At 39.4% G+C, this 24,672-nt stretch overlaps 1 protein-coding gene across 14 annotated transcripts in view; it reads right to left on the bottom strand.

Annotated features, from left to right (window-relative positions):
* Positions 1 to 24,672, bottom strand: part of RAP1A (RAP1A, member of RAS oncogene family) — a 96,851-nt gene that overhangs the window by 14,471 nt on the left and 57,708 nt on the right. For 13 of the 14 annotated variants that reach the window (XM_063625681.1, XM_063625675.1, XM_063625682.1 and 10 more), the window contains 3 exons: positions 7,824 to 7,907; positions 3,841 to 3,909; positions 1,745 to 1,801 (listed from right to left, as the gene is read on the bottom strand). In XM_063625681.1, the coding sequence (XP_063481751.1) occupies positions 1,745 to 1,801; positions 3,841 to 3,909; positions 7,824 to 7,880 (183 nt within the window). In that variant the 5' untranslated portion in view covers positions 7,881 to 7,907. Of the gene's footprint in view, positions 1 to 1,744; positions 1,802 to 3,840; positions 3,910 to 7,823; positions 7,908 to 22,123; positions 22,191 to 24,672 lie in introns of those variants that run through there. The other variant, XM_063625680.1, reaches the window with a different exon arrangement.

Raw genomic sequence — 24,672 nt, 5'->3', positions numbered from 1 at the left:
AAAATCACTAAGAATTCTGATTGAATCAGTGTATGTGAGAGAGAGAGAGCAAAAATCTTCAAAGAGTAAGGAGTGATTCTGAGACAAGATTAAGCAGCTGTTTGTAAGGTTTTATGCAAGGTATTGGGGACACAAACAAGCAAACAGGCCTTATAACCCAGCATGCTGAGTGCTAGATGGGAGACAGACACGATATTGGATAGCACAAAGTAAAGATCTCTGTGATAGAGAATTTCCTTCTTAGAATCTGGACAGAGAAAGAAGAAAGAATGCCCGTACACTGTGGATGTGATTTAAACAAAAAAAAAAAAGTAGACAGTATTCTTTTTAGCTGTTGGGGTCTCTGGAAACAAAGGGGAATTTTGCTGATTCAGAAGCTAAAAACATTAGGAAGCAGGAGGGTGGGAGAGGGAGAGATAGCTTGATTCAGCTGATAGAAAATGTAGTTTCAGAAGGTCTTTACCAGAAGTTCGTTGTGAGGGCAAAGGTCCCTGTTAAGAGTTAAGCCATTTTCCCAAAAAAGAATGGAAAAATATAATATAATTAGTACTATATTGTTGTATAAAATCACTCCAATTTGCTTACATGCTTTTTTGAACTATCTGAAATATTTCCATCATTTATAAAAATTATAGTGGAAAACTTTGTGCTGAATTTTAAACAACTTATCACATTTAAGAATGCCAGCCAGGTGCCATGGCTGACACCTATAATCCCAGCACTTTCAGAAACAGAGCCAGGAAGAACACTTGAGGTCAGGAGTTCTAGATTAGCCTGGGCAACACAGCAAGACCACCTCTACAAAGAAAAATTTTTTATTAGCTGGGGGTGGTGGTACATGCTGTAGTTCTAGCTACCCAGGAGGCTCAGGCAGGAAGACTGTTGGAGCCCAGGAGACTGCAGTGAGCTACGACTGCACCACTACACCCTAGCCTAGGTGACAGAGCAAGACCTTGTCTCTTAAGAAAAACAAAAAATGAACCCAACCATTTTAAAGCTAAGAATTATCTAATGTGTCAAGTCTGTGTGTATGGAGAAAAATAAAGAAAAGCAAAGATTGCTTAACGTATGTATTTTATGTGGCAGTATAACTGGAAACCATCAGTTATTAATAAAAATTATAAAGGTGATGGTATTAATGATGAATAAAAGCAAATACACAATTCCATACTGTGTAACAGACATTATGCCTAATGATTTATAATTATTATCTCATTTGCTTATCACAAACACCTTATGATGTACTAATATCATTATACTCATTTAAAGATTAGAAAAAGGAGGCTCAAAATAATCCTAAATCTTCTGAGGAAGATTTTTGCCTTCCTCAGAAAACATGTATCTGTCACCAGCCCCTTGAGATGTCAAAATGCTAGTGAAAAGAAAAAAATATAAAAATTAATGACTATGGTACCAAGAGACAAGGTCTTATTTAAACCCACAGAAATACAAATATTAACTAAAATTCTAAATTTAAAATACATTTAAAAAAATCACTGATAGCATAATCCTTACCTCAATGTAGGAAGAAACCCAACACACAGATTATTACAGATGAACTTTGTGATATGTGAGCATTAACTACATCACAGTTGATTTCATATACTTAAGAATCCCTATGTTCAGAGAATTTCTTAATCAGAATGATTATTTTACTCAGAATTATTTGGATGACAAAACCTATTCAGATGACAAAACCTGCTCACAAATTAAAATCTACCAAAAGAAGAGAAAACATCCTTACTGTCCCTGCAGTATCCAGGATTTCAAGCATACACTGTTGACAATCGACTTCAACTTGCTGTGGGGGCAAAAAAAGAAAAAGTTAAAAAGTAACATTAAAATCTCATTCTGTTTTCTTCCCACCTCTTCCATCAAAGTATCTATTAACAAATACAAAGCCTTTCTCCAGCAGTATGCTGTAATGGCTGGTGGTAAACTTGGTACCACAATAAAGAACAGCGGTCTCAAGTACAGTCTATTCATATTACAGAAGCCAAGATGCTTAATGCTGAGTTTAGATATTTTCTGACCTCTGTAATGATTCTTATTTGTTATTAGAAAAGGCAAAAGTCATATTTTGGAATTTGAGGAAAACTTCAACGAACAAGTATAGTTCTAACAGAAAAAAAGTACATATGTGTATTTATATTATCTCCAAAGAAAACAAAGTACAAAAATATTAAATGGCTCAAAATGCGCACAAGATTTTGGGGTAAAGAAAATCTTGCCAACTTACCATGTTCAAGTTGCTAAAATTTTACTAAAATATGCAGAAAATTAAATACATAGTAAAATCTGAGTTTAAGACATAAAAGAAACACAGGAGTACTAAAATAAATAACAATGAGCTAAAACAGTGCCTCAAGAAAAAGGCACTTTTCTAGAAAAGCTCTATGTGAAAGGTGAAATTTTATACACTGAGTTCTATTTACCCATTGGTCTTATAAAAGAAGAGAAGGTTGGTCTAATGAAAGTATCAACTATCAACTGTGTGGAAAACTATTTTAATAAAGAAGGGATTAAGAAAAGTTAGTCCTTTAGAATTTTAGATACAGATCTTGCTTTGCAGTTAAAGCTTTAACTAGCAACTTACTTTGGGGAAATTTCAGTAGAGCAACACTGTCTTCTAAAAATAAATGTGCTAACCTAAAGACTATTTTAAACTCTGCTTCTGTGTCAGATCAGACATTGATGAGGGGCACCACTGGTCAGACCACAAACTCATCCACCCCACCACTTATGGGACAAGTGTGATAATCTGCAAAATTTGTAACTGGGAATGTTCAGTGAATAATCAATTAGGACTATAGTTTCTCGATGTATCTACAGCATAATTCTGTTTCCAATTTGAAGACAATGAAACTGCTCTACTAGTAGTCCTTCATGAACTAACAAATTAATTCAACAAAAGTTACAGCACTATTAAAGGAAAATTCTAAAAACATCTTCAAAAGCAATCCTTTCCTATTAAAGTTTAATCTTTTTAAAAAATATTCTTGGCTACTAGCCTTTTATAACCTCCACCCCACCCAATATATTTGACATATAAAATACTGAAAATTTTCCACAACTCTAGCTGGTCTTCTACAGAATATTTTTTGTCAAGACCAAGTACCTAATTTTTTTTCCCTTTTAAATAGACTTTTTTTTTTATTAGAGCAGTTTTAGGTTCACAGCAAAACTGAGGGGAAGGTGCAGAGATTTCCCACATACTCCCTGCCACCACAAATGCATAGCCTCACCCCACTATCAACATCCTGCACCAGGGTGGTACATTTGTTACAACTGATGAACCCACATGAACACATCATTATCACCAAGAGTCCACAGTTTACATTAGGATTTTCTTTTGGCATGGTACATTCTATGGGTTTTGACAAATGTATGGCATGTAACCCAATTATAGTATTACACAGACTCTAATTTTTTTGTAGTCTAAAGATGAGATATATTTAAACTTATAAAACTACACAAAAATAAAAATGTTCAGTCACTGGATAACTTCAAGCATAAAGGTGGTCTTAATTTTTGGTAACAAAAGAGCAAGTTGAAAACACACCTACTATTTATATGCAATTTTTTCATATGTGGCAACATTCTCCACCAGGAAAATGTCCACATTAAGGAACAAGTCACTAATCAGTAACAGAACACAGAGCTCTGAATATCAAAGTAGTATTCTGTAAGAAATATTCTGTCTTGATGAAACTTTTAAAAACAGATGCACGATATTTGTATCATTTTTCAAAACTATTTTCAAAATGCAAATTTACAGATTAAATTTTAACATCATAAGGAACTACTTGTAAGCGTGTGTGTACAAGTTTCACATTTTACCTTTCTGTAGGAATCTTCTATCGTTGGGTCATATTTTTCAACAAAAATTCCCTGAACAAACTGAACTGTCTGGGGGAAAAAAATAGAGAAATATTAAAAAATTAAAGGAAAACTCCTTTGAATGTTACTTAACCTCACAAGTTATAATGATTAATAGAAATTATGTGAAAATCTGAGTAAACACGCAAATGTAAAGTATAATATCATTATTAATTCTTTCAATATAAGGATACATCCATAACTAAGAGTACATTTATTATGAAAGGAGGTAGTCATGTTAAAAACTGTCATCAATACTGATGATAATACACTGTTAATTACATTAAGTTTTAAAATGCAAGGATACAAATAACATATCTGAACTAATTAAAACATGAAAAATTATCAATATTTAAACTCCTATTGCCCCTTTATATATCTATAGTAACTTTTATCCCATGCCCTCTGCCCTTAATGGAGTGACAAAGGTTCTAATTTTTTTTTAAACACAGGGTCTTTGCTATGTTGCCTGGGCTGGCCTTGAACTCCTGAACTCAAGAGATCCTCCCGCCTCAGCCTCCCAGGTAGCTGGGACCTCAAGCAGCATCTGGTAAATTTTTTAAAGCCTTTCTAAATTGTGGTGGAAAAGAGAAAGGGAAATTTAAACTTACTGAATGTCTATTATGGTCCAGACATTAAGCTAGTCACTTTTAATTTATAACCACATTCAAATTTCACATTTGTCCCAGAAATAGTTATTCTTCCTATTTGCCAGTTGAGATTCAAACATACATCTTCCTGATTCCAAAGCCTTACTTTTTCCATTGGAAAATATTGCCCATTCATCCTTTTCAGATATTATCAACTTTTAAAGGCATCCAAAAGCACATACTAGAAAATACGTATTTATCATTCAGTAAGTGAAAAAAGTACAGAAGATGGTTTTAAGATATTTCCTAGGTAACTTTAAAACAGGGTCTGGTACATTATTGCCTAAAAAGCAAGGGTAAGAATGTGGACTGAGGTCATCTACACTTAAATTACTCAGAGGAATATCTGATATACTATTTTAGCTTGAGCTAAAGAGATTAACTCAAATATAGTAAACTTCTTTCTCCTACTAAGCTTCTATTATTCAAAGGCAACTCAAGATATAATCACACCAAAAACCTTAATCGTGATTTTTATCAAGGATTTAATCACCTCATCTTCTAAGTACGACACATAATTTAAACATACAAAGCAGTCTACGCCGGATGCAGTGGCTCATGCTGTACTCCTAGCACTTTAGGAGGCCAAGGCAGGAGGATTGCTTGAGCTCAGGAATTTGAGACCAACCTGGGCAACACAGTGAGACTGTCTCTACAAAAAATTTAAGAATTTAGCCAGGGGTGGTGGCATGCACCTGTAGTCCCAGCTACTTGAGTAGCTAAGGTGGGAGGATTGCTTGAGCGTAGGAGGTTGAAGCTGCAGTGAGCCATGATCATGCCACTGCACTCCAGGGGAAGACGCTGATTCAAGATTTAAAAAAAAAAAAGGCAGTCTAATATGGTTTCCTAATATGCTTTAGGCTAGAGCAGAGTCTCAAAATATGGTCCAAGGCAGAGGCTCCCTAAGGTCAAACTATCTTCCTAACGATACTAAGATGTACTCTGAGATGTACTCTTTTTCTTTTCTCATAAGTTTACAGTGGAATCTTCCAAAGGGTATAGAACACGTGCTATTGCAAGAGACTGGATACAGAAGCAGGCATAAGAGCCCATGTGCCTTCTATAAGCCAGACATTAATAAGACTTGCAAAAATGCAAAACAATCCAACGCTTCTCATTTCTTTCTTACTAAAAGTAATGTTTGACTACTCCTCTGAATCTTATCCTCTGTCTTAATTTTCAGGGACATCTCATTCATTCATTCACATAGATTATAATTTTATCCCTCGGGTTTTTGTACTGGATCCTCTCCTCTTTCCCTCTCCTGTATCCTTATTTCTCTCTCCAGTGGAGAGGAATTGCCCCCAGCATACAAATATGCTTTACTATCTCCAATTCTAAAACAAAAACCTCCCTTAACCCCAATATCTCTCCAGCTTCTGCCCCCATTCTCTGTCCCCTCTCATAATCAAGCTTCTTCAAATGTCTATATTCCATTTCCTCAGCTCTCATTTACTCTTCAACCCACCCCACTATAGTTACGGCAACATGACCTGACTAAAGCTGCTTCCTTTATCATGTCCAACTACCTCTATGCTCTCTGATCATCTCTTTCCTCTTTTTTACTTGACTTTTGAGCAATCAAGACAACTTCTTCTATGCTAGATCCTCCAATCCTACCCACTTTTTAAAGGTTGAGAGGTACTCAGAGCTCAGTCCTGGGCTCTGCTCTTCTCTCTCTAGTATATCCCTAGACCTCTTTCACGCCTATGGATTTTTTCCAAAATTATTTTTGAAAAGGTAATTAATGGACATCGGACTAAATTCAAAAAGGCACAAAAGGCTATGCAGCGATAACTAAGCTTATCTACCACCCTTGTTCCCAGCTATCCAATCCCACTCCCAAGAAAGTAACTGATATTATTCATAGTTTATTCAATCTTGCAGAGATACTCTACAATTTTACAGGTATCTCCCCTCAGCCTACATTTTTTAAAATATAAAACACAAATTATAGTCTACACTGTTTAGTACCTTTTTTCTCTCTAATAATACATCTTGATATCATTACATATCGGTATACATAGAGCTATTGCATTCTAATGGCTGTATTCTACTCTGAAAATGTATTAAAATTTACTTAACTAGCCCCTTAATGGAATACATTTAGGTTGTTTCCAGACTCTGGTCACTGTAAAGAATGTTGCGATGTTCCCTGACCATGCCATTTTGCACATGTGAACTTATATGTGGGCTACAGTTTTAGAGAAGGAATTGCTGAATTGAAAGTTATATGCCATTAAAAATGACAGATACTCTCAAACATTCTCGACAGAGGTACTGACTTACATGCCTAACAGTAATGTAACTCTCATGAAATTAAATATCGTCACCATATTGATGGCACCCAAAATCATATCACCAGCCTCTCTTTTTTATTACTTCAACATGTCACAAACATAAAATTTGGCATGACTCTTTGATTTGGACTCTCACTGCTCATTCTCCACCTCCCTTCTTCTTTTAATCCATCCATAAAATTAGTAGCTCAAACTAGAAACTTGGGAGCCATCCTTGACAGCTCCTTCTTCTCCTAGTCCCCATATCAATCCAGCACCAAGTTATGCCAGTTCTACCACTTACTCGATCCTCAAACATTTACTTCTCTCTTCTTAACTGCCATGGTCCTAATCCAAGCTTCCATAAACAATTACCTAGTATACTGTATTAACTCCCAATTTGTCTCCCACATCCACTTTGCCTTTCTTCTAAATTAATCTGTATTTTTCTTTCAGAGTATCTCTCTCACAAGTATAACCAAGTAGTTCTTTGTTTGTGTATTTATTACATCTCCTCCACTATAATGCAAGCTTCATGAGAAACTATGGCTGTTTTCATTCACTGTTGTGACCCTAGAATCTGACACTGTAGAAGCTCAATAACTATGTACTAAATAAAAACAGCATGAACACAAAAAATGACCTTCATTCCATCTAAGTCTAGGGTGGAAGCAGGTGAGGAATTATCCCACTAGAATCTGTAATAATCAGTTTCCCCCACTACGATGTAAATTCCTTAAAAATGAGAACAATCTTACTCCTCTCTGAATCATAAGCACTGGTGCTTGACATATAAGATAGCCAATAAATATTTGGTAAATATAAGAATAAATGAGCCAATGTTATAAAACTATACATCTGTGGTTATTAAATGATTTCCTGTCCTTTGTGGGACAGATATCAGATATATAATAATGCCACCTTTTCTCTTTGGCATCTAGAAGTCTGAAAGCAAGGAAATGTCAAAATTCTTCTTGTATTACACTAATCAGTTACAGTTAGGTGGCTAACTTACCAGAGCAGACTTCCCAACGCCTCCTGAACCAAGGACCACTAGCTTGTACTCACGCATGATGTGATCTGTTTAAATACTGACGATCTGAAAAACAAACAAAAAAATCAAAGATTAAGAAACATGCTAACAGTCTAATAAGGTATACTACTGCATCAAATATAGGAGTTTGTTTTGTTTTGTTTTTTCCTTGTAAGACTATCAAAGGGACAACAGGAGCTACATGGTAAAATCCATATAGATTTTAACATAAGTTTATAGGATTACTTTCAGATATTTTAATTCACTGAAGATCATCTTTGACTAGGCATCAATTACGTTCATATTACTTCTAAAAATCTTTGATTAGAAAACAAGATGATTAAATCCAACAGTTGATAATCTTATGACTACAATGATAAACCCAATTCTTTGCAAAGCTATCATTTAAACAACTTATGTACTGTTTAAAAACATTCACTCATGAGCTTTAATACAATGTACATGCTATTTTATTTGCTTAAAATATCCTACAGTAATTCTATACTATTTTGTTCATTATTGTATTATAGCTGAACCATTTAAAATGTCATCTTGGCCGGGCGTGGTGGCTCACGTCTGTAATCCCAGCACTTTGGGAGGTTGAGGCGGGTGGATCATGAGGTCAGGAGATCGAGACCATGGCTAAACCCCGTCTCTACTAAAAATACAAAAAATTAGCCGGGCTGGTGGCAGGTGCCTGTAGTCCCAGCTACTCGGGAGTCTGAGGCAGGAGAATGGTGTGAACCCAGGAGGCGGAGCTTGCAGTGAGCCGAGATCGTGCCACTGCACTCCAGCCTGGGCGACAGAGCGAGACTCCGTCTAAAAAAAAAAAAAGTCATCTTGAACAGGAGATCAGATGAAATTGCAACACTATAGGCAGTTATTAGCAATATACGCCAAAAGGCCCAAATAGCCAGAGAAAATAAAAGGAACGTAAACTTTATTTTTTATCTCCATGGTTATCTTAAAAGGTATAAAAACAGGAAATAATTTTCAATGGCCACGGTGGAATAACTAGAAACAGACTTTTCAACCCACAATAACAGCCAGAACAGTGAACAAAAAAATATAAAACTCTTTTTAGCTATTGGATAATAAGCAGTGTAGGACCGTGATTTCTGAGATGCAAAAGAAATGAAGTGAGACCTAACATTGCCCTGGCTTTCTGCCTAGAGGCATTTTTCAGACTGTGGTGAAGGGAGAAAGAACTCAAGCAGAGCTTGGAAGTGGGCCAGAGAAGTGGAAGCTAAGCATATAAAATTCCAGAAATCTGCATAAGGATTCACTTGAGTCTGTGGCCAAGTCCAGCACACAGACTAACTTCAAAAGGTAAGGCAAAGAATAAATAGAGATTTACAGGTGGAACAATTCCCAGAATCATATGCTTCTGACTAGAAGTCTTCCTTGTTGAAAAACTAGGAATTCACTAGAAACCTCAGAAGACTCTTATCTTAGTAGCAGAGCTAAATAAGCTCTAAAGTAAATGATATTCTAGATGCTTCCTAACAAAGCTTAAAACAAGGCTCAAAAGGATGGAGTTGATCCACATGTAACTCAACCACTTGTCTGAACAAAGTCCAAAATTCTTTAAAAGAAGCAGAAAAAAAAATTCTACCACTCAACCATATAAAATTAACAATGTCCAGCATCCAATAAAAAATTAATAGAAACGTGAAGAAAAAAAATGTGACCTGAGGCCAGGCGCACTGGCTCACACCTGTAATCCCAGCACTTTGGGAGGTCGAGGCAGGTGGATCACGAGGTCAGGAGATCGAGACCATCCTGGCTAACATGGTGAAATCTCGTCTCTACTAGAAGTACAAAAAATTAGCCAGGCGTGATGGCGGGCGCCTGTAGTCCCAGCTACTTGGGAGGCTGAGGCAGGAGAACGGCGTGAACCCGGGAGGCGGAGCTTGCATTGAGCCGAGATTGCGCCACTGCACTCCAGCCTGGGTGACAGAGCGAGACTCCGTCTCAAAAAAAAAAAAAAAAAAAAAGTGACCTGAAACCAGAGTGAAATAAATCAGCTGAAACCATCCCAGAAACGAGATGATGAAATTAGCCAATGAGGACTCTAAAACGGCTATTATAAATATGCTCAAAAATTTAAAGAAAAAAATGAGGAAGAAAACGGCACACATAATAATATGAACCAAAAAGAACTTACAGTATTCAAAAACAGTATGTGAAATAGAAATATCACTGGAGGGTATTAACAATATATTAAATACCACAGAAGGAAAGTTCGGGGATCTGAAGACATAGCAATAGAAAATACACAAATTTAAACAAAGTTAAAATGTGATGAGAATAAGAGGAAAGAAGAGAAGGGGAAAGGGAGACAGGAGAGAAGGAAGAAAGAAGCAAGGGTAGAAGGGTTAGGGGTGTAATAAGAAAGAAAAGAAAAAGAAAAAAAAAAAGACTAGAACTACAGGACAATACCAAGCTATCAAGCAGTACAATATACCTGTAACTGGAATGGGGAGCAGTGCATTTGAAGAAATAATGACATTTTCGAAATTTGATAAAACTGATACATCTGGCCAGGTGCAGTGGCTTATGCCTGTAATCTCAGCACTTTGGGAGGCCAAGATGGGCAGATCACTTGAGGCCAGGAGTTAGAGACCAGCCTGGATAATATGGTGAAACTTCACCTCTACCAAAAATACAAAAAATTAGCTGAGGGTGGTAGCATGTGCCTGTGGTCCCAGCTACTTGGGAGGCTGAGGTAGGAGGACCCCTTGAACTCAGAAGGCAGAGGTTGCAGTGAGCTGTGATTGTCCCACTGCACTCCGGCCTAGGTGATAAGAGTGAGACCCTGTCTCAAAAAAAAAAAAAAAAAAAAAAGACACATCTACACATCCAAGTAACTCAATGAGCCCGCCTCCTGAAGGAGTAAAGAGGCGGGCGGATCACGAGGTCAGGAGATCGAGACCACGGTGAAACCCCATCTCTACTAAAAAAGACAAAAAATTAGCCGGGCGTGGTGGCGGGCGCCTGTAGTCCCAGCTACTCGGAGAGGCTGAGGCAGGAGAATGGCGTGAACCCGGGAGGCGGAGCTTGCAGTGAGCCGAGATTGCGCCACTGCACTCCAGCCTGGGCGACAGAGCGAGATTCCGTCTCAAAAAAAGAAAAAAAAGAAAAAAAAAAAAAAAAAGAAAACCACAACGAGGCACAACAATCAAATTCCTGAAAAGCTGTCAAAACCAGAAAATCTTACAAGAAGCCAGAGGAAAAAAATTTAGATAGAAACAAAGTTAAAATATACAGACTTTGGCCAGGCGTGGTGGCTCACGCCTGTAATTCCAGCACTTTGGGAGCCCAAGGCGGGCAAATTGCCTGAGCTCAGGAGTTCGCGACCAGCCTGGGCAACACGGTGAAAGCCCGTCTCTACTAAAATACAAAAAATTAGCTGGGTGTGGTGGCGTGAGCCTGTCGTCTCAACTACTTGGGAGGCGGAAGCAGGAGAATCGCTTGAACCTGGGAGGCAGTGGTTACAGTGAGCCGAGATTGTGCCACAGCACTGCAGCCTGGGTGACAGAGTCAGACTCCGTCTCAAAAAAAAAAAAAAAAAAAAAAAGAATACATACACACACACACACACAGACTTCTTGTGAAGCTATGCAGGACAAGAAAATAGAACATCTATAAAACAAAGAAAAAACTAGTCAACCTACAATGATAAATACAATGAATATATGTTGAAGAAATGAAAGTAAAAGATTTTTCCCAGACCTTATCCTCCTGGTGGGGGCAGGAAAAAAAAAAAAAGCTGGAGGCAAAAAGTTCACCAGAATACATTTAAATCGTGAATAAGTCATTTTTTTTTTTTTTTTGAGACAGGGTCTCACTGTGTTGCCCAGGCTGGAGTACAAGGAGTACAGTGGTGCGATCATAGCTCACCCAAGATCCCAAGCTCCTAGGCTCAGGCAATCCTCCCACCTCAGCCTCCTGAGCAACTGGCACTACAGGAGTGCACCACCACACTTCGCTAATGTTTCTAATTTTTTTGTAGACACAGAGTCTCACTATGTTACCTAGGCTGGTCTCAAACTCCTGGGCTCAAAGGCTCCTCCCACCTTGGCCTCCCAAAGTGCTGGGATTACAGGCATGAGCCAGCACACCCAGCCACAAGAGTAACTTCACCACTTAAAGCAAAAAGGTAACAATCACAGGGTTTACATGTAGAACTAAGATATATTACAATAGTAGAAGAGAGAGAAATAGAATACTGAAGGTCCTTAGATTATATATGAAGTAATATTATGTTTTGAAAGTAAATTCTCATATGTTAAAGAAGTATATTCTCTAAGTCCCAGAGCAACCACTAAAAAAACAAACAAAATTCAACTCAGGCTACGTATGATGGCTCACGTCTATGATCCCAGCACTTTGTGAGGCTGAGGTAGGTGGATCACCTGAGGTCAGGAGTCCGAGACCAGCCTGGCCAACATGGCAAAATCCCATCTCTACTAAAAATATAAAAATTAGCCAGGCATGGTGGCAGGCGCCTGTAATCTCAGCTACTTGGGAGGCTGAGGCAGGAGAATTGCTTAAACCCAGGAGACGGAGGTTGCAGTGAGCCAAGATTATGCCACTGCACTCCACCCTGGGCAACAGAGCTAGACTCCATGTCAAAAAAAAAAAAAAATTTCAACTCAATCAAAAGAAAGTATGAAAAATGCAAACAAATAAGCAAAAAATAGCAAAGAAAAAAATGGGACAAATACAATACAAAAGGCAAGATGGTAGAATTGAAAGGAAATCACATCATTACATTAAATGCAAATTGTCTAAACATTCCAATTTAAAGGCAATATAAAAAAGCAAGACCTAACTATATGTTGCTTCAAGAAACAATCTTTAAATATGGATACAGGAAAAAACATCTATTGGTAACAAAGTCACAGTTGCTGCTAATATTACTGCTGTGTTTTGTTGCCTGCATTCAAAATAGAAACACTGAATTTCATTCAGAGGTTAGTGAAAAAAAAAGATATATAGATATAAAAATATTTTTTCTAAGAGTATTGGGAACCCTGGATTAAGAATCCCTACCTACTCTAAACAGTTACCATTTTAGGTTACTTTAGTCCAGTTCTCAAACTTTTTGGTTGCAGCTGTTCTTTATAAACTAATTTTTTTTTTTTTTTTTGAGACAGGGTCTCACTCTGTTGCTCAGGCTGGAGTGCAGTGGCACAATCACAACTCACTGCAGTCTCCACCTCCCTTGCTCCAGTGATCCTTCCGCCTCAGCCTCCCGAGTAGCTGGGACTACAGACATGCACCACCACAACTTTCTTTTTCTTTTTCTTTCTCTTTTGCAGAGATGGGGTCTGATTATGTTGTGCAGGCTAGTCTCAAACGATTCAAATTCCCAAAAGTAAGAATCACTTGTGCCCAGTGAGACTCACCTGGGCAACATAATGAAAGAGGCCATTAAGTAACGCTCAAGACGCCTCGGCCTCCCAAAGTGCTGGAATTATAGGTGTGAACCACCATGCCCAGCCAACACTTTTACATTCTTTTTTTTTCAACAATATCAATAATCACTTTATTATACTTTAAACTCTGGAATACATGTGCAGAACGTGCAGGTTTGTTACACGGGTATACATGTGCCATGGTGGTTTGCTGCACCCATCAACCTGTCATCTACATTAGGTATTTCTCCTAATGCTATCCCTCCCCTTGCCCCCCACTCCCCGACAGGCCTCGGCATGTGACCTTCTCCTCCCTATGTCCATGTGTTCTCACTGTTCAACTCCCACTTATGTGTGAGAACATGTGGTGTTTGGTTTTCTGTTCCTGTGTTAGTTTGCTGAGAATGATGGTTTCCAGCTTCATCCATGTCCCTGCAAAGGACATGAACTCATTCTTTTTCATGGCTGCATAGTATTCCATGTGTATATATGCCACATTTTCTTTATCCAGTCTATCACTGATGGGCATTTGGGATTGGTTCCAAGTCTTTGCTATTGTGAATAGTGATGCAGTAAACATATGTGTGCATGTGTCTTTATAGTAGAATGATTTATAATCCTTTGGGTATATACCCAGTAACGGGATTGCCAGGTTAAATGGTATTTCTGGTTCTAGATCCTTGAGGAATCACCACACTGTCTTCCACAATGGTTGAACTAATTTACACTCCTACCAACAGTGTAAAAGCGTTCCTGTTTCTCCATATCCTCTCCAACATATGTTGTTTCCTGACTTTTTAATGATCGCTAGATGGTATCTCCTTGTGGTTTTGATTTGCATTTCTCTAACGAGCAGTGATGATGAGCTTCTTTTCATATGTTTGTTGGCTGCATAAATGTCTTCTTTTGAGAAGTGTCTGTTCATATCCTTTGCCCACTTTTTGATGAGGTTGTTTTTTTCTTGTAAATTTGTTTAAGTTCCTTGTAGATTCTGGATATTAGCCCTTTGTCAGATGGACAGACTGGAAAAATTTTCTCCCATTCTGTAGGTTGCCTATTCGCTCTGCTGGTAGTTTCTTTTGCTGTGCAGAAGCTCTTTGGTTTAATTAGATCCCATTTGTGGGATTTTGGCTTTTGTTGCCATTGCTTTTGGTGTTTTAGCCATGAAGACTTTGCCCATGCCCATGTCCTGAATGGTACTGCCTAGGTTTTCTTCTCGGGTTTTTATAGTTTTAGGGCTTACATTTAAGTCTTTAATCCATCTTAACTTAATTTTTATATAAGGTGTAAGGAAGGAGTCCAGTTTCAGTTTTCTGAACCAGTTTTCCCAACACCATTTATTAAATGAGGAATCCTTTCCCCATTGCTTGTTTTTGTTAGGTTCATCAAAGATCAGATGGTTGTAGATGTGTGGTGTTATTTCTGAGGCCTCTGTTCTGTTCCATTGGTCTATGTATCTGTTTTGGTACCAGTACCATGCTGTTTTGGTTGCTGTAGCCTTATAGTATAGTCTGAAGTCAGATAGTGTGATACCTCCAGCTTTGTTCTTTTTGCTTAGCACCGTCTTGGCTATATGGGCTGTTTTTTGGTTCCATATGAAATCTGAAGTAGTTTTTTTTTCTAATTCTGTGAAGAAACTCAATGGTAGCTTGATGGGGAGAGCACTGAATCTATAAATTACCTTGGGCAGTATAGCCATTTTCACGATATTGATTCTTCCTATCCATGAGCATGGAATGTTTTTCCATTTGTTTGTGTCCTCTCTTATTTCCTTGTGCAGCAGTTTGTAGTTCTCCTTGAAGAGGTCCTTTACATCCCTTGTAAGTTGTATTCCTAGGGATTTTATTCTCTTGGTAGCAATTGTGAATGGGAGTTCACTCATGATTTGGCTCTGTATTATTCGTGTATAGGAATGCTTGTGATTTTTCCACATTGATTTTGTATCCTGAGACTTTGCTGAAGTTGCTTATCAGCTTAAGGAGTTTTTGGGCTGAGACGATGGGGTTTTCTAAATATACAATTATGTCATCTGCAGAGACAATTTGACTTCCTCTCTTCCTATTTGAATACCCTTTATTTCTTTCTCTTGCCTGACTGCCCTGGCCAGAACTTCCAGTACCATGTGGTGAGAGGGCATCCTTGTCCTGTGCCAATTTTCAAAGGGAATGCTTCCAGCTTTTGTCCATTCAGTATGATACTGGCTGTGGGTGTGTCATAAATAGCTCTTATTATTTTGGGATATGTTCCATCAATACCTAGTTTATTGAGTGTCTTTAGCATGAAGGGGTGTTGGATTTTATCAAAGGCCTTTTCTGCATCTATTGAGATAATCATGTGTTTTTTGTCATTGGTTCTGTTTATGTAATGGATTACATTTATTGATTTGCATATGTTGAACCAGCCTTGCACTCCAGGGATAAAGCCAACTTGATCATGGTGGATAAGGTTTTTGATACGCTGCTGGATTCAGTTTGCCAGTATTTTATTGAGGATTTTTGCATCAATAGTCATCATGGATATTGGCCTGAAATTTTCTTTTTTTGTTGTGTCTCTGCCAGGTTTGGGTATCAGGATGACAGTGGCCTCATAAAATGAGTTAGGGAGCAGTCGCTCTTTTTCTGTTGTTTGGAATAGTTTCAGAAGGAATGGTACCAGCTCCTCTTTGTACCTCTGGTAGAATTCGGCTGTGACTCCATCTGGTCCTGGACTTTTTTTGGTTGGTAGGCTATTATTTACTGCCTCAATTTCAGAACTTGTTATTGGTCTATTCAAGGAGTCGACTTCTTCATGGTTTAGTCTTGGGAGGGTGTATGTGTCCAGGAATTTATCCACTTCTTCTAGATTTTCTAGTTTATTTGCATAGAGGCGTTTATATTCTCTGGTGGTAGTATTACTGTGGGATCAGTGGTGATACCCCCTTTATCACTTTTTATTGCATCTATTTGATTCTTCTCTCTTTCCTTCTTTATTAGTCTGGCTAGCAGTCTATCTATTTTGTTAATCTTTTCAAAAAACCAGCTCCTGGATTCACTGATTTTTTGAAGGCTTTTTTGTTTCTCTATCTCCTTCAGTTCTGCTCTGATCTTAGTTATTTCTTGTCTTCTGCTAGCTTTTGAGTTTGTTTGCTTTTGCTTCTCTAGTTCTTTTAATTGTGATGCTAGGGTGTTGATATCAGATCTTTCCTGCTTTCTCCTCTGGGCATGTAGTGCTATAAATTTCCCTCAAAACACTGCTTTAGCTGTGTCCCAGAGTTCTGGTACATTGTGTCTTTGTTCTCATTGATTTCAAAGAACTTATTCATTTCTGCCTTAATTTTGTTATTTACCCAGTAGTCATTCAGGAGCAGGTTGTTCAGTTTCCATGTAGTTGTGCAGTTTTGAGTGAGTTTCTTAATCCTGAGTTCTAATTTGATTGCACTGTGGTCTGAGGGACTTAACGATTTCCGTTCCTTTACATATGGTGAGGAGTATTTTACTTCCAATTATGTGGTCAATTTTAGAATAAGTGCTATATGGTGCTGAGAAGAATGTATATTCTGTTGATTTGGGGTGGACGGTTCTGTAGATGTCTATTAGGTCCACTTGGTCCAGAGCTGGGTTCAAGTTCAGAATATCCTTGTGAATTTTCTGTCTTGTTGATCTAATATTGACAGTGGGGTGTTAAAGTCTCCCACTATTATTGTGTGGAAGTCTAAGTCTCTTTGTAGGTCTCTAAGAACTTGCTTTATGAATCTAGGTACTCCTGTATTGGGTCTATATTTAGGATAGTTAGCTCTTGTTGCATTGATCTCTTTACCATTATGTAATGCCACTGTCTTTTTTTTTTATCTTTGTTGGTTTAAAGTCTGTTTGATCAGAGACTAGGATTGCAACCCCTGCTTTTTTTTTTTTTTTTTTTTTTTGCTTTCCATTTGCTTGGTAAATATTCCTCCATCCCTTTATTTTTGGCCTATGTGTGTCTTTGCACATGAGATGGGTCTCCTGAATACAGCACACTGATGGGTCTTGACTCTTTATCCAATTTGCCAGTCTGTGTTTTTTAATTGGGGCATTTAGCCCATTTACATTTAAGGTTAATATTGTTATGTGTCAATTTGATCTGGTTATTTTGCACATTAGCTGATGCAGTTTCTTCGTAGTGTCATTGGTCTTCATATTTTGGTATGGTTTTTGCAGTGGCTGGTACCAGTTTTTCCTTTCCATATTTAGTGCTTCCTTCAGGGCCTCCTGTAAGGCAGGCCTGGTGGTGACAAAATCCCTCAGCATTTGCTTGTCTGTAAAGGTTTTATTTCTCCTTCGCTTATGAAGCTTAGTTTGGCTGGATATGAAATTCTGGGTTGAAAATTATGTTTTAAGAATGCTGAATACTGGCCCCCACTCTCTTCTGGCTTGTAGCGTTTCTGCTGAGAGATCCACTGTTATTCTGATGGGCTTCCCTTTGTGGGTAATGTGATCTTTCTCTCTGGCTGCCCTTAACGTTTTTTCCTTCGTTTCAACCTTGGTGAATCTGACAATTATGTGTCTTAGGGTTGTTCTTCTTGAGGAGTATCTTAGTGGTATTCTCTGTATTTCCTGAATTTGAATGTTGGTCTGTCTTGCTAGGTTGGGGAAGTTCTCCTGGATAATATCCTGGAGCATTTTCCAACTTGGTTCCATTCTCCCCGCCACTTTCAGGTACATCAATCAATCGTAGATTTGGTCTTTTCACATAGTCCCATATTTCTTGGAGGCTTTGTACATTCCTTTTCATTCTATTTTCTCTAATCTTGTCTCCATGCTTTATTTCATTAAGTTAATCTTCAATCTCTGATATCCTTTCTTCCATTTGATCAATTTAGCTACTGATACTTGTGTATGCTTCACAAAGTTCTCATGCTGTGTTTTTCAGCTCCATCAGGTCATTTATGTTCTTCTCTAAACTGGTTATTCTAGTTAGCAGTTCCTGTAACCTTTTATCAAGGTTCTTAGCTTCCTTGCATTGGGTTAGAACATGCACTTTAGCTTGGAAGAATTTGTTATTATCCACCTTCTGAAGCCTACTTCTGTGAATTCATCAAACTCATTTTCCATCCAGTTTTGTTCCCTTGCTGGGGAGGAGTTGCGATCCTTTGGAGGAGAAGAGGCATGCTGTTTTCGGAATTTTCAGCATTTTTTTCCCCCGAGATGGAGTTTCACTCTGTCGTCCAGGCTGGAGTGTAATGGCACAATCTTGGCTCACTGCAACCTCCGCCTCCTCGAGTTCAAGCAATTCTCTTGCCTCAGCCTCCCGAGTAGCTGGCACCAACCATTATAAATGCACCACACCTGGCTAACTTTTGTATTTTTGGTAGAGACGGGGTTTCACCACGTTGGCCAGGCTGGTCTCAAACTTCTGACCTTGTGATCCGTCTGCCTCAGCCTCCCAAAATGCTGGGATGACAGGCGTGAGCCACCACACCTGGCAGTTTTCAGTATTTTTGTGCTGGTTTTTCCTTATCTTCATGGATTTATCTACCTTTAGTCTTTGACGCTGAGGACCTTTGGATGAGGTTTTTGCATGGGCTTCCTTTTTGTTGATGTTGATGTTATTGCTTTCTGTTTGTTAGTTTTCCTTCTAACAGTCTGGCCCCTCTTCTGCAGGTCTGCTGGAGTTTGCTCGAGGTCCACTCCAGACCCTGTTTGCCTTGGTATCACCAGTGGAGGCTGTAGAACAGCAAAGACTGCTACCTGCTCCTTCCTCTGGAAGCTTCATCCCAGAGGAGCACCTGCCAAATGCCAGCTGGAACTCTCCTATATGAGGTGTCTGCCAACCCCTGCTGGTGAGAGGTGAAGCCAGCTGGACTTCCTGGGTCGAGTGGGGACTTGGAGAACTTTTGCGTCTAGCTAAAGGACTGTAAATGCACTCTGTAAAAACACACCAATCAGCACTCTATGTCTAGCTAAAGGATTATAAATGCCCCAATCAGCACTCTGAAAACAGCACCAATCAGTGCTCTGTGTCTAGCTAAAGGATTGTAAATGCACCAACCAGAATTCTGTAAAATGAACCAATCAGCAGGACATGGGCGGGGACAAATAAGGGAATAAAAGCTGGCCACCCCAGCCAGCAGTCACAACCTGCTTGGGTCCCCTTCCACGCTGTGGATGCTTTGTTCTTTCGCTCTTCACAATAAATCTTGCTGCTGCTCACTCTTTGGGTCTGTGCCACCTTTAAGAGCTGTTAACACTCACCGCAAAGGTCCGTGGCTTCATTCTTGAAGTCAGCGAGACCAAGAACCCACCGGAAGGAACCAACTCTGGACACACTGAGAGGTGTCTCCCAGTCAGAAGGCACGGGGATCAGGGATCCACTTAAGGAAGCAGTCTGTCCCTTAGCAGAGCTTGAGTGCTGTGCTGGGAGATCTGCTGCTCTCTTCAGACCTGGCAGGCAGGAATTTATGTCTGCTGAAGCTGTGTGCACAGCTGCCAATTCCCCCAGGTGCTCTGTACCAGGGAGATGGGAGTTTTATCTATAAAGCCCCTGACTGGGGCTGCTGCCTTTCTTTCAGATGCCCTGCCCAGAGAGGAATAATCTAGAGAGGCAGTCTGGCTATAGTGGCTTTGCCATGCTGCAGTCTGACCTTCCCGGAGGCTTTGTTTACATTGTGAGGGGAAAACGCTTACTGAAACCTCAGTAATGGCAGACGCCCCACCTCCCACCAAGCTGGAGTGTCCCAGGTCAACTTCAGACTGCCGTGCAGAGAATTTCCAGCCAGTGGATCTTAGCTTGCTGGACTCCATGGGGTTGGGACCCGCTGAGCAAAACCACTTGGCTCCCTGGCTTCAGCCCCCTTTCCAGGGGAGTGAACAGTTCTGCCTTGCTGGAGTTCCAGGTGCCACTGGGCTAAGAAAAAAAAAAAAAAAAAGAAAAACGTCCTACAGCTAGCTCAGTGTCTGCTCAAACGGCCACCCAGTTTTTTGCATGAAACCCCGGCCCCTGGTGGTGTAGGGACCCAACGGAATCTCCTGGTCTGCGGGTTGCAAAAACTGTGGGAAATGTGTAGTATCTGGGCCAAATAGCACCGTCCCTCGTGCACACTCCCTCACGGCTTCCCTTGGCTAGGGGAGGGAGTTCGCTGACCCCTTGCACTTCCCAGATGAGGCGGTGCCCCACCCTGCTTCTGCTAGCCCTCCGTGAGCTGCACCCACTGTCTAACCAGTCTCAATGAAATGAACTGGGTACCTCAGCTGGAAATGCAGAAATTACCCGCCTTCTGTGTTGGTCTCACTGGGAGCTGCAGACTGGAGCTGTTCCTATTCGGCCATCTTACCCGGAACCCCCACTTTTACATTCTTAAGAGCTTTCATTTATATGGGTTCTCAGGAAAAGATGTTGGATTTTTTTTCCCAAAATGCTTTTACTGCATTTACTGATAGTATACGGTTTTTCTTTTTATTGTATCATTATGTCTACTCTTACCATTTCTATTGACATTGCACTAAGCTAGGTACAGTATATATGCAAAAGGAAGAAGTAAAACTGTTTTTATCCACAGATGACAATCCTGTATGTAGGAAATCTTCAGGAACACACAAAAATGCTACCAGACTAACAAGTGAATTTAGCGAAGTTGCAGGATAAAAAGTTGATACAAAAAAAAAAAAAAAAAAAAACACCTGAACAGTCATGTGCTGCATAATGACATTTCAGTCAACAGACTCTATTACATATATAGTGGTGGTCTCACAGATTATAATAACATTTTTTACTGTAACTTTTCTATGTTTTAACACACAAATACCATTGTGTTACAACTGCCTACAGTATTCTGTACAGTAATATGATGTACAGGTTTGTAGCCTACAAGCAGTAGGCTATACAATACAGCCTAGGTATGTGGTATGCTATATTATACATCCAGATTTGTGTAAGTACACTCTATGGTGTTCACACAACGATTAAATTGACTAACAAGGCATTTCTCCCCATTATGAAGCAACATGTGACTATATTTCTATCCACTGGCAAAGAACTGAAAATTGAAATTTAAAAAAAAAATGCCATTTACAAAAACATCCAGTAAGAAACTACTTAGAGATACATTTAGCAAAATATGTGCAAGACTTATATACCAAAACTACAAAACATGGCTGAAATTAAAGACTTAATAGAGAGCTATGCCATTTATTAGGATTTGCCCATATTATTAGTAAGATGTCATTCTCTTCATGTTGACCTGCAGATTCAATGCAAACTCAATCAGCAGTTTTTGTAGAAACTGACAAGATAACTTTAAAACTTATGTGAAAATGCAAATAATTCAGAAAAACTAATATGGTTTTAAAAAAGAACAAAGTCTTATATTATCTGATTTCTAGACTATAAAACTGTAGTAATACATAGTGTGATATCAGCATAATGACAAACATACAAATCAGGGAAACCAAATTAAGTCCAGAAGTAGAAACACAGCTACACATTAATTCATTTTTAATAAAGGTATATTGTGACACCCCATCCTGCAAGACAGCTCTCAATCAATGATCCTGGCCTCCTAGTATTCATACCTTGTATCATTCCCTCTCATTATACATATCCTTGAATAAGTTCCCTCCCATGCTGAATCAAGATTGGTCACGTGACCAATAAGATATGGCAGAAGCGAAAATATGTGACTTCCAAGTCTAGATCCTAAAAGGCACTGCAGGTTGTGGTGTGGTCTCTTGGATCACTTGCTCTGAGAGAAGCCAGTCACCATGTCGGGTGAACACCAGCCCTTCAGAGAGGCACACCTGAAGAGGAGCTGAGGACTCCTACCAAGAGCCAGCACCAACTTGCCAATTATGTTAGTGAACCACCTTTGAAGCTTATCTTGATTTTAGTCAGCCTTAATACAAATACCTGCAGCCTCGTGAGATATCATGAGCTAGAACCCTCCAACCAAGACCCTCTCAAATCCCTGATCCACAGACACTGTGACAGAAAAAAAAATGATTATTGTTGTTTTAAGCCAATAAAATTTGGGTCAATTGGTTATAGAGCAATAGATCATTAACACAGGAACAAAAGTAATTCAGTGTGTAAAAGACAGTATTTTCAACAAGCCAAGCTGAGAAACAATGTTAACTTCAACTTCTGTCTTTGTAATAGCCAAAAAGCTACAGACAACCCAAGTATCCATCAAGCAGTGAACAGATAAATTGTGATATATCCAATTGACAGAATACTACTCAGCAATGAATGTAAGGAATGAATTACTTGCAACATGGATGAATCTCAAAAACATGTTCAGCAAAATAAGACAGACACAAAGAGTAATATTCTGTAATTCTACTTTTATAAAAATCTAGAAAAGGCCGGGCATGGTGGCTTATGTCTGTAATCCCAGCACTTTGGGAGGCCAAGGTGGGCGGATCACCTGAGGTCAGGAGTTCGAGACCAGCCTGGCCAATATGGTGAAACCTCGTCTCTACTAAAAATACAAAAATTAGCTGGGTGTGGTGGCACACACCTGTAATCCCAGCTACTCGGGAGGCTGAGGCAGGAGAATTGCTTGAACCTGGGAGGCGGAGGGTACAGTGAGTTGAGATTGTACCACTGCAATCCAGCCTGCACAAGAGAGAGAGAGACTCAGTCTCTTAAAAAAAAAAATCTAGAAAAGATAAAACAGTGACAGAAAGCTGTTTGGGGCCAGTGGTGGTGGCACAGGGGTAATGGCTACAAAGGAGCATGAGGATACTTTTTGGGGTGATGAGAGTGATCTGTATCTTGATTGTGGTAATAGTTGCATAGGTATATTTATTTACCAAAATTTATTGAACTGAATTATTTAAAATATATACATTTTATTACATGTAAATCACAGCTTAAAAAGTTAATTTAAGTTAATTCAATGCGGGAAAGAGAGAAATTTCTCAGAATACTAGTTACATACTGATATGGTTTGGCTCTGTGTCCCCACCCAAATCTCACCTAGAATTATTTATTTGGGAAATTTCTCAGAATACCAGTTACATACTGATATGGTCTGGCTCTGTGTCCCCACCGAAATCTCACCTATTTATTTTTTATTTTTGAGACAGAGTCTGTCTCTGTCGCCCAGGCTTGAGTGGCACGATCTCGGATCACTGCAACCTCCGCCTCCCGGGTTCAAGTGATTCTCCTGCCTCAGTCTCTCAAGTAGCTGGGATTACAGGCACCCACCACCATGCCTGGCTAATTTTTGTATTTTTAGTAGAGGCGGGGTTTCACCATGTTGGCCAGGCTGGTATCGAACTCCTGACCTCATGATCCACCTGTCCTCAGCCTCTCAAAGTGCTGAGATTACAGGCGTGAGCCACCACGCACAGCCTCACCTTAAATTTAATAATCCCCACGTGTCAAGGGCAGGGCTAGGTGGGGATAATTTAAATCATGGGGGCATTTTCTCCTATACTGTTCTCACGGTAGTGAGTAAGTCTCACAAGATCTTTGATAAGGGGAAACCTGTTTCACTTGATTCTCATTCTCTCTTTGCCTGCTGCCATCCACGTAACATGGGACTTGCTCTTCCTTGCCTTCTGCCATGATTGTGAGGCTTCCCCAGCCACATGGAACTCAAAGTCCAATTATAAATCTCTCTTTTGCCCAGTCTTGGGTATGTCTTTATCAGCTGTGTGAAAATGAACTAATACACATACATAGTGAGGACACTATAAAGCAGACATAATGGCAAATATCGTTATTCTGAATCAAGCATTTGCAAAGTATTTTCTAGGTACCAGTTCTGTACTAGGTGTCAAGGAAACAAAAATGAAAAGTGTTTTCCATCCTCAAGGAGCTTATAAAGGAGAAAGAAACAAGTAACTACAAAACAATGGGAATAAAACTGGTACAAGGCAAAATTAATGGGCTAGGGAAGGATGGACGAACAGAGGAGACTCCAGGCCGGTTTTTTTTTTTTTTGAGACAGCGTCTCACTCTGTTGCCCAGGCTGGAGTGCAGTGGCACGACCTCGGCTCACTGCAAACTCCGCCTCCTGGGTTCACGCCATTTTCCTGCCTTAGCCTCCCAAGTAGCTGAGACTACAGGTGCCCACCACCACACCTAGCTAATTTTTTGTAGAGACGGGGTTTCACCATGTTAGCCAGGATGGTCTCAATCTCCTGACCTCGTGATCCACCCACCTCGGCCTCCCAAAGTGCTGGGATTACAGGTATGAGCCACCACGCCCGGCGCATGACAGTTTTTTTAATTTTGACTAGCTCATATGAAGAGCTAAGTAAAAAACTGAATAGGAATATTTTAGCTATAATGCTTAGAAGGACATTCCAAGCAAAGGAAACAGCTTAAGCAAACATGCTAAAGAATTAAACACAAAAGATCCAGGGATACTACATAGCTCAGCATTTGTCATGTTAAAGAGCGCATATTTTATCTAGTAAGTAACGGGGATAAGACAAAGTGATTTA

Source organism: Symphalangus syndactylus, chromosome 12, assembly GCF_028878055.3.
Source record: "Symphalangus syndactylus isolate Jambi chromosome 12, NHGRI_mSymSyn1-v2.1_pri, whole genome shotgun sequence".
In the NCBI taxonomy this organism is placed as follows: Eukaryota; Metazoa; Chordata; class Mammalia; order Primates; family Hylobatidae; genus Symphalangus; species Symphalangus syndactylus.
The sequence above is the reverse complement of the archived record's forward strand: the minus strand, read 5'-3'. Positions and strand labels throughout refer to the sequence as shown.